The 17,198-nt window shown below is 42.1% G+C and overlaps 1 protein-coding gene across 5 annotated transcripts in view; it reads right to left on the bottom strand.

Moving 5' to 3' along the window:
• The window catches only part of LOC106584166 (ecotropic viral integration site 5 protein homolog), a 94,279-nt gene that overhangs the window by 58,223 nt on the left and 18,858 nt on the right, over nt 1-17,198 (bottom strand). For 3 of the 5 annotated variants that reach the window (XM_014169108.3, XM_014169111.3, XM_014169109.2), the window contains exon 2: nt 10,243-10,502. In XM_014169108.3, coding sequence (XP_014024583.1) covers nt 10,243-10,502 — 260 coding nt within the window. Of the gene's footprint in view, nt 1-6,217; nt 6,355-10,242; nt 10,503-11,461; nt 11,579-17,198 lie in introns of those variants that run through there. The other 2 variants (XM_014169110.3, XM_014169113.3) reach the window with 2 other exon arrangements.

Genomic DNA, 17,198 nt, shown 5'->3' with positions numbered 1-17,198 from the left:
CAAAATAAAGGAAACACTTGAGTAAATGAGGTACAAAGTATATTGAAAGCATGGGGTGCATCCACACAGGAAGTTGCAGACACTTGTAGAATCTATGCCAAGTCCCATTGAAGCTGTCTGGCAGCCCGTGGTGGCCCAAAGCCTTAAGACACTGTTTGCGTTTCCATTATTTTGCCAGTTACCTGTAGCAGCAAGCTACAGGGAGAATGGAATAGATGGATAGCTTTTTATTGCGCTCGAGTCACACAAAAAGGGAATATAAAATTGCAGGTAAAGTTCAGAATGATACAATTTAAAATAATAAAAAAAAGAGAGATGTGGTTGTAAAAAAACTAAATGTTTACTTTAATTAAAACATAACCTCACTTTCAAATGGCAACTAATGTAGAAAACAGTAAGCTAGATGCCAGAACAGGTACAGTATCATACGAGAGGCCTATAAAGTGAGAAGGCTGTTGCTCAATGCAGAGCCCTATTTCATCACAGCTGTACTGGGGTGTGAGGCAATACACCTAACCAATAAGGGCCGAGGGGGTGTGGTATATGGCCAATATACCACGGCTAAAGGCTGTTCTTAGGCACAGCGCATCTTGGCAACACCCGAAATCCCCGCTCGACACACGGAGCAAGACACGGTAATAAACCTGTCCAGCAGGTCTAGATCTGATACATGTTCATCTGCCCTAGGTAAGGGACTATCATTTGTACCAACATCACAGGCCAAGGAATTTGACACAGTTATAGACTTTCAAAACGTTTTTGGTAATGGGGCTGCTCCCTATGCACCTGCCAATGTTAATCTACTTAACGATATTAGTAACCAGACAGGAAACAGTGCTAATGTTTTTCTCATAGATAACCACCTGAATGACAATGAACTTGACTCCCGCCCTGAGGACATGACAAGGGGGAAAATACATATTTTAAAAGGAAAATCACATTGTTACCACCTAAAAAAAATCCTTCTCATGAGAAATATATTGCTTGAAGAAAGATGTACATAATCTCTTGGCTAGAAAAAAAGAATACTAGGTATTCCATAATATGTCCAAAGCAGAGAAAGAACTGAAAAATTACTCCAGTATGATTATAAAACCTGCCGTCAAAGGAGGTGTAATAATGATACTAAATGCAGCAGACGATGAAAAGGAAATTCTGAGACAACTTAGTGATTAGGAATTTTACAAAAGACTCCCATAGGACCCTACTAATCAATTCAAGTCTCTGATTCATGATAAATTGTCAACATTTGTTAATGAAGGGGAAATTACAAAGACCGAATATGACGTTATGAAAGTCGACTGCCCAACCACACCGGTCATATACGCTCTACCCAAAATTCACAAGAGCATGACACCACCTATACCACGCAGGCCCATTGTGAGCAGTAATGGATCTCTGACAGAGAATATCTCTACCTTTGTAGACCATTTTGTGAAACCCTGGGTGATCTCCCTCCCCACGTATACTAGAGACTATGATTTTATAAATAAATAAAAACATCTGTGGACCATATACCTGAACACTATATTCTGTGTACTCGATGTTACCAGTCTATATACTAACATCCCCCATCAGGGCGACCTAGAGGCCCTCATGTTCTACCTCAATGAATGGCCCTCTAATGCTCTTCCCAGCACTAATTGTATTGTGGACTTGGCTGAACTGGTACGAACCTCCAACTATTTTCTCTTCAGAGGAGACTTTTTCCTCCAGACCAAAAGGGGCAGCGATGGGGAGCACTATGGCTCCTAATCATGCTAACCTACATCTAGGAATGTTTGAAAAACAGGTAGTGCTGAATCCAGACCTTAACCCCTTTCTCTCCAATATTCTCCTAATTCTGAGATATTTGGATGACATTTGCGTGATCTATACAGGAATCCAGGAAGAACTTTTGGAATTCCATGCTTATTTTAACTCTATGAATGAACGCCTTCACTTCACCATTAACTATGACCTATCACAAATCAGTTTTCTTGATGTGATGGTTATTAAGGACAAAACCTCCCTCGCAACAGATCTCTATAGGAAACCTACGGACAGGAACACCCTCCTTAGAGGTGACAGCTATCATCCACGTCCACTGATTAAAAGTCTCCCTATAAGTCAATTCAGTCGTATCAGAAGAATATGCAGCGCTGATGCTTCTTATCAGAAACAGACCACGGACCTCACACAAAGATTTAAGGAAACGGGGTACAAAGACAAATTGGGTAAAACATGCCAATGATCGTTTTCAAGATCTAAAGCCTTCAACCAAAAGTCAAAGAAAAAGCAGAACATCTCCCATCATGCTTTACCCAAAACTCATCATTGGGGAAGGCATTTAAGGACATTATTAGGAAGCACTGATACATTATTGATACTGACCCACAATTGAAACCCATTTTTAAATATCCCCCATGTATGGTTTTTAAAAGACCCCTGTACGTGAGAGATAGTGGTTAAATCGGATTACCTCAACAATTTATTGTTAAAATGAGAGGCTGCCTGGATCTGTGATTTAAAGAACCTTGCTGCCTTCCTGTCTCAAAGTAGACTTTGATCTAAAGCCATTCTTGTGATTATGCTATTGTAAATGTTTGTAGGCCTATGTAACCACATTTTATCCATGACCGTACGCTATCCATTCATGTTTTTTGTATGCTATTTTAATATATGAGAATTAACCAATGATATCAGGCCACACCCAGCCATGATTACAGACACCTGTGTGTGTCTTTTGACACTATATAAACGCGTCACCCCGCAGTGTTTGTCATTATACCCTGATGAAGACATGTTGTCTGTCGAAACGTTGGACATTACATTTTTGCATCTGAGCTCCTAGAGTGTGCGGCTCTCATTTAATATTTAAGTGTTCTACTCCGCTAGTCAGCACCTCGCCTAAATAAGTGTGCCTTTCTTTCACCTCTAGATAAATCTGATTACCCACCAGAGAAAAGGGAAACTTTTTTGGACAATGTTCCGGAGGGTAATTACAAATGTGGCCAATGTTCTCAAAGCAGCTTTACGTACAAATACAACTAATTTACCCACCCCCTCACTGGACGAAGATTTAATATCAAGGGCCTGATTACCTGCATGTCCACCAATGTTATTTACATGGTGAAATGTCCTTGTGTCTGTCTTACATTAGGGAAAAACAGTAGAAGCCTTCTTAAGGCTAGACGTCCCGCTAGCGGGACACCTGTCGACAACATCCGGTGAAATTGGAGGGAGCGCAAATTCAAATAAATAATCTTAATATTAAACATTTCTGAACATACAAGAATCTTATATCATTTAAAAGCTTAAATTCTTGTTAATCTAACTGCACTGTCCGATTTACAATAGGCTTTACAGCGAAAGCATACCATGTGATTGTTTGAGGACGGCGCCCCACATCAACATATTTTTCAACCAGCACAGACTTCATATAGTCACAAATAGCGATCAAATAAATCACTTAGAAAATCTTCCTCTGTTTGCAATCCCAAGGGTCCCAGCTACAACATGAATGGTTGTTTTGTTAGATAAAATCCTTCCTTATATCCCAAAAAGTCTGTTAATTTGGCGCCATCGATTTCAGTAATCCACTCGTTCAACATGCAGACAAAGGATTCCAAAAAGCTACCGCTAAACTTTGTTCAAACAAGTCAAAGTATGTTTCTATTTAATCCTTAGGTATCCTAAAATGTAAATAAACTATAATATTTCATACGAAAAAAAAGTATTTTAAATAGAAAAGTAAAATTAGTAGGCACGTGTCGACAGACTGATTTTCCACTGGGACGCTTTGTATCAAAACACCAAATTCTTACTCGTTTTGGAAGAAACAAGCCTGAAACCTTAAACAAAAACTGTTGACATCTAGTGGAAGCCACAGGAATTGCAATTTGGGAGTTAGAATTGCATAGGACCCATAGCCTTCCATTATAAGAGCCTGGGACCTAATTGTGTTATAGTCTCATACATTATTTTAACATTTCTACAAACTTCAAAGTGTTTTCTATCCAATGCTACCAATTACATGCATATCCTGGCTTCTGGGCCTGAGTAACAGACAGTTTACTTTGGGAACGTCAGTCAGGCGGAAATTCAGGAAAATAGACCCTAGCTATAAAAAGTTAAAGATATGGATCAGTGAGCACCGCAGCAATATATGGACAGGTGGGACAAAACATCTGGTTGCTGCTGATTTTGTACAAACTGGACATCCTATTAGTTCTCTGAGATACATTGGAATAGAAATGGTCAAGATGTCACGCAGGGGAGGGGACATTGAGAGGAAACATCTTCAAAGGGAATCTTTCTGGATCCACAGGCCCAAAACACTGTCTCCTCTTGGCCTTAATGAGGAGTTTGACTTGAAACCATTTTTATAGCTTCAATTTGTCTACTTAAAAAAAAATCCTAATTGAATATTGTATGTATATTACTGTAAATATTGATCACATTCTCTGTGTATGATCATATATTTTGATACATTGAATGTTAATATTTGTATTTTATTTGATAGGTTGTCTTAACTGGCTTGGCTATCTGGGAACAGTGGGTTAACTGCCTTGCTCAAGGGAAGAACGAAAGAGTATAACCTCGTCCGCTCAGGGCTTCGATCCAGCAACCTTTCGGTTACTGACGCAAGGCTCGAACCAATAGGCTACCTGCCGCCCCATTGAATGTTAATATTGTGAAACTATGATATACATTTTTTTACCTCCTGTTTCAGGAAGTGATGTCACTGAGTACTGCCCCTATATATATAGGTATATCGGACCTTCCACCCCCACCTGGGATATATATGGATGCCAGTTGAAGACCGAAGGGTCGAAATGTTGTTGTAAATAAATATCACGTGGGAACATGAGCAGCAGTGTGCAGCGTTTTCTGTTTTCCGTACATTGGCCATATACCAAACTCGAGGTACGTTACTGCTAATATAAACAGGTTACAAACATAATTAAAACTGTAAACAAGTAGTTTTGCATCATACCTGTGGTGCAGTGCCTTCGGAAAGTATTCAAAACCCTCGACTTTTTCCCCATTTTGTTACGTTACAGCCTTATTCTAAAATTGATTAAATATTTTTTTTGCCTCAGTCTACACACAACACCCCATAACGACATAGCAAAAACAGTTTTTTGCTAATTTATTACAAATAGAAAACTGAAATGTCACATTTACATAAGCATTCAGACCCTTTACTCAGTACTTTCTTGAAGCACCTTTGGCAGAAAGAACAGCAGAGTCTTGGGTATGATGCTACAAGCTTGGCACACCTGTATTTGGGGAGTTTCTCCCATTCTTCTCTGCAGATCATCTCAAGCTCAGGTCAGGTTGGATGGGGAGCTTCGCTGCACAGCTATTTTCACGTCTCTCCAGAGATGTTCTATCGGGTTCAAGTCCGGGCTCCGGCTGTGCCACTCAAGGACATTCAGAGACTTGTCCAGAAGCCACTCCTGCATTGTCTTGGCTGTGTGCTTAGGGCCATTGTCCTGTTGGAAGGTGAACCTTTTCCCCAGTCTGAGGTCCTGAGTGCTCTGGAGCAGGTTTTCATCAAGGATCTCTCTGTATTTTGTTCCATTCATCTTTCCCTCGATCCTGACTAGCCTCCCAGTCCCTGCCACTGAAAAACATCAACATGATGCATGAGGAGTGGCTTCCGTCTGGCCAGTCTACCATAAAGTTTAGGCGGCCAGCTATAGGAAGAGTCTTGCTGGTTCCAAACTTCTTCCATTGAAGAATGATGGAGGCCACTGTGATCTTGGGGACATTCAATGCTGCAGAATTTCTCTCTCCTTGGATTTCATGCTATTTTCAGAAATACATCACAAATGTTGATACACTGTTCATTCTAAGTTGGCACACACACTGTGGCAGAGAGGAAAGCGGAATTCCAAATGTAGCCTAGTCGCTGCTCCTCAGCTAATAATTCACCAGTACACAAACAGGTCATGCTGGGTTCTCACAGATGGCTCAAAACAAAATACATTAAACCATTGAGATTTACTGAAAAGTCTAAGTACAGGCTCCATTACATTTAGCATAACTAGAATAAGACATGAAAATCACAAAGATTCCTAGGAGAGGAACTATTTATTTAGAGTCGCTCTGACGGTGTTTGTTGCCAAATAATCCATGTCAGTTACACCGTCTTCCGTTTTGGCCTCCTGGTAACAAGGTAAGAGCCATGCGATCTAGAAAGAGAAGTAATAATCCTCGTGTTGCTTACCAAGACAGACTCATGGTGCTTTCTTTATGTCTTTGTAATGTAGAAGATCCAGAGAAGCTACCAGCCTGGTGAACTGGCTGAACTGAGTCTGGGACTCTTGTCCCCGTCTCTCACACACTCACACACACACACCTCTTATCTACTCTACACGGTACAAAGGCCTTCTCCAAACATGGATTTCAAAATACAAAAGTAATCCGTCAGTTCCCACAGATAATAGCCGATTTTCTGCTGCACATCAGTGTCTGCCTGCTCAGTCAGAAAGAGAGAGAGGATAGCTAGGCATGTACAGAGCATTCAGAAAGTATTCAAACCCCTTCCCCTTTTCCACATTTTGTTACATTACAGCCTTATTCTAAAATTGATTAAACAAACCATTTTCCTCATCAATCTACACACAATACCCAATAATGACCAAGCAAAAACAGGTTATACATTTTACCATTATTTTATATACATGTATGTAAATGTGACATTTCAGTTTTTTTTATATGTATATTAAAAAACTGAAATATCACATTTACATACATACATATTCAGACCCTTTACTCATTACTTTGTTGAAGCACCTTTTGCAGCAATTACAGCCTCGAGTCTGAATACTTATGTAAATGTTTTTAGTTTTTTTTCACCTTTATTTAACCAGGTAGGCTAGTTGAGAACAAGTTCTCATTTACAACTGCGACCTGGCCAAGATAAAGCAAAGCAGTGTGACACAGACAACAACACAGAGTTACACATGGAGTAAACAATAAACAAGCCAATAACACAATAAACAAGTCAATGACACAGTAGAAAAAAAAGAAAGTCTATATACAGTGTGTGCAAAAGGCAAGAGCTGAAAAGTAAATAAAATAAAAACAGTATGGGGATGAGGAAGGTAGATTGGGTGGGCAATTTACAGATGGACTATGTACAGCTGCAGCGATCGGTTAGCAGCTCAGGTAGCTGATGTTTAAAGTTGGTGAAGGAAATAAAAGTCTCCAACTTCAGCGATTTTTGCAATTCGTTCCAGTCACTGGCAGGAGAGAACTGGAAGGAAAGGCGGCCAAATGAGGTGTTGGCTTTGGGGATGATCAGTGAGATATACCTGCTGGAGCGCATGCTACGGGTGGGTGTTGTTATCGTGACCAGTGAACTGAGATAAGGCGGAGCTTTACCTAGCATAGACTTATAGATGACCTGGAGCCAGTGGGTCTGGCGACGAATATGTAGCGAGGGCCAGCCGACTAGAGCATACAGGTCGCAGTGGTGGGTGGTATAAGGTGATTTGGTAACAAAACGGATGGCACTGTGATAGACTGCATCCAGTATGCTGAGTATAGTAATGGAAGCTATTTTGTAGATGACGTCGCCAAAGTCGAGGATCGGTAGGATAGTCCGTTTTACTAGTGTAAGTTTGGCAGCGTGAGTGAAGTAGGCTTTGTTGCGAAATAGAAATCCGATTCTAGATTTGATTTTGGATTGGAGATGTTTAATATGAGTCTGGAAGGAGAGTTTACAGTCTAACCAGACACCTAGATATTTATAGTTGTCCACATATTCTAGGTCGGAACCGTCCAGGGTGGTGATGCTAGCCGGGCGGGCAGGTGCGGGCAGCGAACGGTTGAAAAGCATGCATTTGGTTTTACTAGCGTTTAAAAGCAGTTGGAGGCCACGGAAGGAGTGTTGTATGGCATTGAAGCTCGTTTGGAAGTTAGTTAGCACAGTGTCCAAGGAAGGGCCAGAAGTATACAGAATGGTGTCGTCTGCGTAGAGGTGGATCAGGGAATCGCCCGCAGCAAGAGCGACATCATTGATATATACAGAGAAAAGAGTTTGCCCGAGAATTGAACCGTGGTACTCCTATAGAGACTGCCAGAGGTCCGGACAACATGCCCTCCGATTTGACACATTGAACTCTGTCTGCAAAGTAGTTGGTGAACCAGGCGAGGCAGTCATTAGAAAAACCAAGGCTATTGAGTCTGCCGATAAGAATACGGTGATTGACAGAGTCGAAAGCCTTGGCCAGGTCGATGAAGACGGCTGTAAATAAATAAGGTATTTGTTTTTTATACATTTGCAACAATTTCTAAAAATCTGTTTTCGCTTTGTATTGTGTGTAGATTGATGAGGGAAATTGTTTATTTAATCCATTATATAATAAGGCAGTAACGTAACAAAATGTGGGGAAAGGGAAGGGGTCTGAATACTTTACGAATGCACTGTACATTTCTACATTTCTGTTTTTCATCTTGGCATTCATTAGGAGAGGAACAAGGAATCTCAACATCAATATCAGTGGGATATACGTCTGAATGAGTCTTCATGCAGTGAATATTATTTGCTTTTTCCTTCTTCAAAGATGACTATTTTCAATGGAAGGATGTCAATGAAAAACTCTTTTTTTGTTGAAAACGTTAATGAGCAATGACATTTTCGGTCCAGTCACAATGATCCTTAAAACCGTGCTTCCTACCAGACACAGTCTTTTCTAAGGGGGCAACAAGCGCTCTACATTTTATCAGGGTGACATGAGGGTCTTTGTGAGCTGTGGCAGATGATAGGGTATTGTTGTGAGTCACAGGGAAGGAGGGAGGGAAGGAAGAGGGAAGAAAGGGAGGGGCAGCAGGGACATGTGCCTAGTGAAAGAGGCCAGCTGTGGCCCTGCTTGCAGGGGTTGAGATCTGGGTCAAAGATCAAATAACCCAGAAGTCCCCTCTACATCACCACGCCTTCTGTCCACCCTTTGTTCAAGAAGGTGCTCAGAGGTCTGCCCAGGACAATGAAAAGGAAAAGTTGAATAATAAAATCTGGTGAGACATCCTTGTGGTACAGTCCATGGAGTGAGAGACTTATGCCAAAATGAGCTAGAAGAGGATAAGAATCATCCATCACTAGTGAAAGCAAACGTCTCTCACTCTATAATGCATTTTATAATGGATGCTAGCCAAGCTTTACAGAGTATGGGGAAACAAACCTATTCAAATATCACTCTCACTTCCTGCTCATCTCACACAGCAGACTGTGCAGATAGTTTCACCTTCAGATGTGTCCTACTACAGCTTGTCTCAGCCCCACTATGAGCATCGCTCTCAGACTTGAAACAGATCAGTTCACCCACTCCTTCATTCGGTCTCACAGGGCTCTGACTACAGTATTCTTCACTTGAGATACTTGAGATGGCTTTACACAACAGTGAGTATAAACCCAAGCAACCGGCTGCACTTCCCAGTCCTCATCGTTTCCATGTCAACACTGAGACTGCTTATAAAAGCAGGGTGAGAGCCATAGGAGGGACAGAAGGAGAGAGTGGTGGGAGAAAAGGGAGAAAGAGGGAGAGAGTGGAGCGACAGCAGTGGGGACTAAATGCACTCTAATCTTGTTTCAGCTAATGAACACTTCAGGGACAGAGTGTGGCTGGCTGTTCTTACTGAGATGACTGTGCCATGCCTTCACAACCACAGTTAATGTTATACTCACTGTTGTTGGTGTCATGCAATTCTATTGCTAGATGGACAATTAACATTACATAACCAATGGCTTTGCCAATGGTCTACAACAGGGATGGGCAACTTTGAAGGGAGTAGGGGCCACAAAAAATCTGAACTCATCATGAGGGGCCGCAGTTGCCCACCTTAGGAGCAAAACATTTTAGCCCCCCCCAACCCTCCTAGAGAGCGGTGAGATTTTTCATTTTTAAGAGTTCTACACATTTTTCCATGGAGCATAGATACATGTTGTAGTTTTAAAGCAAGTTTGCTGCATTTCTACACATTTTGCCATGTGGATAAGGGAAGACTTAGCAGTTTTTAATATGATATCTGAGTGAGAGTAACTAACAAAATCATGGGGACCCCCGGTCGGTAACTCAACCATGATTATTACAAGTTTAGATAGCTGGCTAGACTAACTTCCCGATCTAAACAATGTTACCTGAGATGTGCTAATTAAGTTACTGTCAATGACTGACATAACAGAAAAATGAATGATGATGACACTTGGTAGATATTGAGTGATTGATTGTTTGATAGTGATCCCCTCACCTGTTCTGCTCCTCCAGCTTGGCCAGCAGCTCCAGTTCATCTGGGCTGAGCTTTGCGGGCGATGCCGATGTGGGGGACGAGGAGGAGAGGGAGGTGGAGGAGGAGGTGGCTGTGGTGGTCTGCAGGGACGAGGGAACTGTTGCCACCTGGCTAGACGGCGTGGCCACCTGGCTAGCCATCTGACTGACCGTGTGTGACACCGAGTTCTTCACCCATGAGAGTGTAGAACTCAGCTTGCCTGCAACCTTTTCAGTCGCCACCTGTGGAGAAGGAGATAAGGAATCATGTGAGCTGTAGGAGGACTGGAGGAGGCCTTTACAATTTAACTTCCTTCCTTGTCTGTTTCATGTATTTTGGGCTTTTTGGCAATGCTTTAGTTATGGACACTGGATAGCCAGAGAACAAAAAGGACTATTGAAAACCACACTGATGTGTGACTGTGTTAGTGTGTAGTTTCATCACGCTCTCCGTAGCCGATGTGAGTAAGACCCAAACAAGTTAACATTCACAACGCCACAGGACCAGACGGATTGCTAGGATGCTTACTCAGAGCATGCGCTGTACAGCTGGCAAGTGTCTTCACTGCCATTTTCAACCTCTCCCTGACCCAGTCTGTAATGTCTACGTTTCAAGCAAACCACCATAGTCCCTGTGCCCAAGAACACCAAGGTAACCGGTCTAAATGACTACCGCCCCATAGCACTCACATCTGTTGCCATGAAATGCTTTCAAAGGCTGGTCATGGCTCATCAACACCATCATCCCAGAAACCCTGGACCCACTCCATTTCGCCCCAACAGATCACGCAATCTCTATTGCGCTCCACACTGCCCTTTCCCACCTGGACAAAAGGAACACCTACATGAGAATGTTGTTCATTGACTACAGCTCAGCGTTCAACCCCATAGTGCCCTCCAAGCTCATCACCAAGCTAAGGACCCTGGGACTAAACACCTCCATCCGCATCTGGATCCTGGACTCCATGCCGGGCAGCCCCCAGGTGGTGAGGCAGGGTTTCCGTTAGGAAAATGTGGTGGCGGACATTTGACCGGCAACAACAAGCCCCATATACTACCCACCACTGCGACCTGTACGCTCTCGTTGGCTGGCCTTCGCTTCATAATCGTCGCCAAACACATTGCTCCAGGTCATCTACAAGACCCTGCTAGGTAAAGTCCCCCCTTATCGACAGCTCACTGGTCACCATAGCAGCACCCACCTGTAGCACGCGCTCCAGCAGGTATATCTCTCTGGTCACCCCTAAAGCCAACTCCTCCTTTGGTCGTCTCTCCTTCCAGTTCTCTGCTGCCAATGACTGGAACGAACTACAAAAATCTCTGAAACTTGAAACACATCTCCCTCACTAGCTTTAAGCACCAGCTGTCAGAGCAGCTCACAGATCACTGCACCTGTACATAGCCCATCTATAATTTAGCCCAAACTACTACCTCTTCCCTACTGTATTTATTTATTTTATTTATTTTGCACCATATTATTTATATTTTAACTTTGAACTTTCTTCAAATAACAAATCTACCATTCCAGTGTTTTACTTGCTATATTGTATGTACTTCGCCACCATGGCCTTTTTTTTGCCTTTACCTCCCTTATCTCACCTCATTTGCTCACATTGTATATAGTCTTATTTTTCTACTGTATCATTGATTGTATGTTGTTTCACTCCATGTGTAACTCTGTGTTTTTGTATGTTGTCGAACTGCTTTGCTTTATCTTGGCCAGGTCGCAATTGTAAATGAGAACTTGTTCTCAACTTGCCTACCTGGTTAAATAAAGGTGAAATAAAATAAATAAATAAAAACATTTTATTTTATATTTGAATAATTTACCGGACCCACGTGCATTGGGTGTGTAACCTGATTAGGGCGTCCACCCACGGTTCTCAGAATGACAGAAATCACATTTAGAATATGGTAATTCATATTAACAGAACATGCAAGTCGAGGTTGCAACGAGGCGTGGTCCTTCTTACCGAATTCTGAAGTGCACTTTGAAGCTGTTAGAATAACTGTGCACATTTACTTTTCCTCAGCCAACAGGACGAGTAACAAACAGCAGCCTATGTAAATCTCCTATTATAGAAAGGTTTAGGCTACCTATTCTATTGTTCAGCTTGTCGAGAAAGAAAGAGGCTATTCCAAAACAGACTCTGGGACAGTTGTGGGACGATAGATCCCAAAGTCATACAACCAGTAGGCCTAGGCCACATAAAAAAATTAAAAGCAATGAGTGATGCAACAGATCAGAACGTTTAGCTTAAAATGTTAAAACTATTATTTATTCACATTATTAGCACAGCAATGCGCACAAGGCAGTAGACTGCGTGTGAATGTTCATTCTATAATGCAATTAAGCGGGAAAACAGTTGTCAAAAGGGCAATACACATGCAAGTAGTTTCATGTGATGAAAATATCCTTTAGAAATGTAGAAAGAGATCTAATAGGCTACTTTGAAGCAATTTAAGGTTTGAAGGTTTGATGCCGCCTATTCAAAACAACTGGGAACTCGGAAATCTGCGACTTCAGCATGTTCAAGGCAACTGGGGGAAAAAAAGTAATCCAACTTGGAATTCCAAAAACTTGCGAACACGGGCCTCTTTCTAGAGCAGTGATTCCCAACCAGGGGTACTCGGACCCCTGAGGGTACTTGGACTATACACAGGAGGTACTTGAGAAGACTTATGAGACCATAGGCCTACTGGTAAAAGGCACGAGGGGGCACTCCGGGCAGAGCAAAATTCAGTTAGTGATATAGTAACCAAAAGAGGTTGGGAACCGCTGTTTTTGAGCTACGACTTTCCGACCTGGAGATCACTGAAGTCCTGATTTAAGCTCATATTTGTTCCAAGTTCCCAGTTGTCTTGAAAGCACCACAAGATGCTGCAGCAGTAGCAGCTCTTGCGCTATCCAACCGATTTTCCACTCAAAGGCTCTGAATCTATATGCTGTACGTGTGACAAACTAATAAATATATATATATATATATATACATACACACACACACACACACACCAATTTAATTCCACTAAATTGGTGAATGAGTGGGGTAACATCTCACAGCAAGAACTGGCAAATCTGGTGCAGTCCATGAGGAAGAGATGCACTGCAGTACTTAATGCAGCTGGTGGCCACACCAGATACTAACTGTTACTTTTAATTTTGACCCCCCTTTGTTCAGGGACACATTATTCAATTTCTGTTAGTCACATGTCTGTGGAACTTGTTCAGTTTATGTCTCAATTGTTGAATCTTATGTTGAGTTTGCTGAAAATAAACGCAGTTGACAGTGAGAGGACGTTTCTTATTTTGCTGATTTTATAATCCAGATTTTGGAAATTCTCCCGGGACAACATTTTCATATCAGTCGTCCCCACATGGATGTGCAACCCCTAGTATGGTAACCATCTAGAAGGAGACCGTACAGGTGCATCAAAGCACTTTCCAAATCTCTACTTTCGCATATTTTTTTTATACTAAATGTTAAGATCTTCAAAACAAAAATGAATATTAGATAAGTGAACAAATAACAATTACATTCTTCTCATTTACTTAATAAACAAATGTATGCAAAACCCAATGCCCATGTGTGAAAAAGTAATTGCCCACTTACACCCAACAACTGGTTGTGCCACCTTTAGCAGCAATGACTCCAACCAATGACTCCTGTAGTTGTTGATCAGTCTCTCACATCACTGTGGAGGAATTTTGGCCAACTCTTCCATGCAGAACTGCTGTAACTCACTGAAATTTTAGGGCATTTACTGTTCGTTTTATGTCCTGCCACAACATCTCAATTGGGATTAGGTCTGGACTTTGACGAGGCCATTCCAAAACTTCAAATGGGTTGCTTTTTAGCCATTTTCAGGTAGACTTGATTGTGTTTTTGATCATTGTCTTGCTGCATGACCCAGCTGCGCTTCAGCTCACAGACAGATGGCCTGACATTCTCCTGTAGAATTCTCTTACACAAAGCATAATTCATGGTTCCTTCTATTAAGGCAAGTCATCCAGGTCCTGAGGCAGCAAAGCATTCCCAAAACTCCACAGAACCACCACCGTGCTTGACCGTTGGTATGATGTTCTTACTGTGGAATGCAGTGTTTGGTTTTCGCCAGGAATAAATGGGACCCATGTAATTTTTTTGTGTGTTATTTGTAAATTCAGGTTCCCTTTATCTAATATTATGTTTTGGTTGAAGATCTGATAAGATTCAGTATCAAAAAAAGAGACAGGCAGACAGAGACACAGAGACAGAGAGAGAGACAGACAAAGACAAAGACAGACAGAGACAATGAGACGCAGACAGAGACACACAGAGACAATGAGACGCAGACAGAGAGAGACAGACAAAGACAGAGACAATGAGACGCAGACAGAGACACACAGAGACAATGAGACGCAGACAGAGACAGACACACACAGAAAGACAGACAGACAGACAGACACAGAGACAGACAGACACAGACACAATGAGACGCAGAGAGAGACAATGAGACGTAGACAGACAGACACAAGCAGACACAAGCAGGCAGACAGACACACACAAGCAGACAGACAGACACACACAAGCAGACAGACAGACACACACAAGCAGACAGACAGACAAGCAGACAGACAGACACACACAAGCAGACAGACAGACACACACAAGCAGACAGACAGACACACACAAGCAGACAGACAGACAAACACAAACAGACAGACAGACAGACACAAGCAGACAGACAGACAGACACAAGCAGACAGACAGACAGACACAAGCAGACAGACAGACAGACACAAGCAGACAGACAGACAGACACAAGCAGACAGACAGAAGCAGACAGACACACACAAGCAGACAGACACACACAAGCAGACAGACACACACAAGCAGACAGACAGAGAGAGCTACTGTACTCAGTTTCCACTAGCTATAAGTCTAATATTGTTGTGTTTAGAACAACTAATTAGTCAGCATCCCTAAAAATAAATAAAAATATAAATATATATATACACTTTTTTAATTTTTTAATTTGTATTTATTTTTAAAATCAAGCCCATGGCTCTACCCTATCCCATGACACAAAAGGTTTCAAAAGCAGCAGCTGTTACCATTCTGCTGGAATGAAAATACAGACAGCCGTTCCTCTGGAGAGAAGATGCATACAATCCCCACCTGCACTGCAACAAGTTTCTATCTAGTGCTGTGGAGGGCCCCATTCTAGGGAGTTACGCAAATTTGACTGTCAAGTGACTCAAATAGATGTTCATTGTATACGTAGGCGGACTATATTCAGCCACAATGAGATTGACACAAAGTTGTATTACACCTCTGGGAGCATAGAGTCACGATTTGACACTAAACCATATCTTGTCATTTTGATCCGAAGTAGTATGGAGGCCAGACTGACATCTCTAAAAAGAAATCCACAAAAAAAAGGCTAACCTCAAATCACTTACTACACAAACCTGCGGGAGCAGATAGTGATATCGCTACCAGATCGAGTCTCATAGGCTGGTTCTGAAAAGTAACAACTCGTGTCTCCTTTTAGGGATGCAAATTTCAGTCAATTTTGCTTCCGACTAACTGACCCTCATTAACCAGTATATAAAAAAAAAAAAAAAAAATGTAATTGTAAAATGACATGACCAACAGAAAATACTATCAGAGATCTGTACATAATGACGAAATGCTTATGTTTCTGCCTAACAATAGGAGTCGTCCCAAGGCGGGAAGGAAGGTGACAAGCTTACGACATTGGGCCATTGGGCTTATTTTGGACAGATTGAAACCTTTCGCTTCTGGGTCCCATGTGGCTCAGTTGGTAGAGCATGGCACTTGCAACGCCAGGGTTGCGGGCTCGATTCCCACGGGGGACCAGTACGAATGAAAACATGTACACTCACTACTGTAAATAGCTCTGGATAAGAGCATCTGCTGAATGACTCAAATGTAAAAGTCTCTTCCTCTCTGATGCATACCGGACACAATAAGCAAACACGTTTGGTGTTCGCCAAAAGGCATATAGGAGACTCCCCAAACATATGGAAGAAGGTACTCTGGTCAGATGAGACTAAAATTGAGCTTTCTGGCCATCAAGGAAAACGCTATCTCTGGCACAAACCCAACACCTCGCATCATCCCGAGAACACCATCCCCACAGTGAAGCATGGTGGTGGCAGCATCATGCTGTGGGGATGTTTTTCATCGGCAGGGACTGGGAGGGACTGGACTGGTCAGAATTGAAGGAAGGATGGATGGCGCTAAATACAGGGAAATTCTTGAGGGAAACCTGCTTGTCTTCCAGAGATTTGAGACTGGGACGGAGGTTCACCTTCCAGCAGGACAATGACCCTAAGAATACTGCCAAAGCAACACTCAAGTGGTTTAAGGGGAAACATTTAAATGTGTTGGAATGGCCTAGTCAAAGCCCAGACCTCAATCCAATTGAGAATCTGTGGTATGACTTAAAGATTGCTGTACACCAGCAGAACCCATCCAACTTGAAGGAGCTGGAGCAGTTTTGCCTTGAAGAATGGGCAAAAATCCCAGTGGCTAGATGTGCCAAGCTTATAGAGACATACCCCAAGAGCCTTGCAGCTGTAATTGCTGCAAAAGGTGGCTCTACAAAGTATTGACTTTGGGAGGGTGAATAGTTATGCACGCTTAAGTAACATTTTTGTCTTATTTCTTGTTTGTTTCACAATAAAACATATTTTGCATCTTCAAAGTGGTAGGCATGTTGTGTAAATCAAATGATACAAACCCCCCAAAAATCTATTTTAATTCCAGGTTGTAAGGCAACAAAATACAAAAAATGCCAAGGGGGTGAAAACTTTCGCAAGCCACTGTAATGGGCCTCAGAGGGGGTTTGATTTCCTTCTCATCCGCTAGGTCATTGGGCTAGTTTATTAATTAAGACAACAGCATAGTCTTTAAGTGCTTCAGCGTCCTG

This window comes from Salmo salar, chromosome 23 (assembly GCF_965601325.2).
Source record: "Salmo salar chromosome 23, fSalSal1, whole genome shotgun sequence".
NCBI lineage: Eukaryota > Metazoa > Chordata > Actinopteri > Salmoniformes > Salmonidae > Salmo > Salmo salar.
The sequence above is the reverse complement of the archived record's forward strand: the minus strand, read 5'-3'. Positions and strand labels throughout refer to the sequence as shown.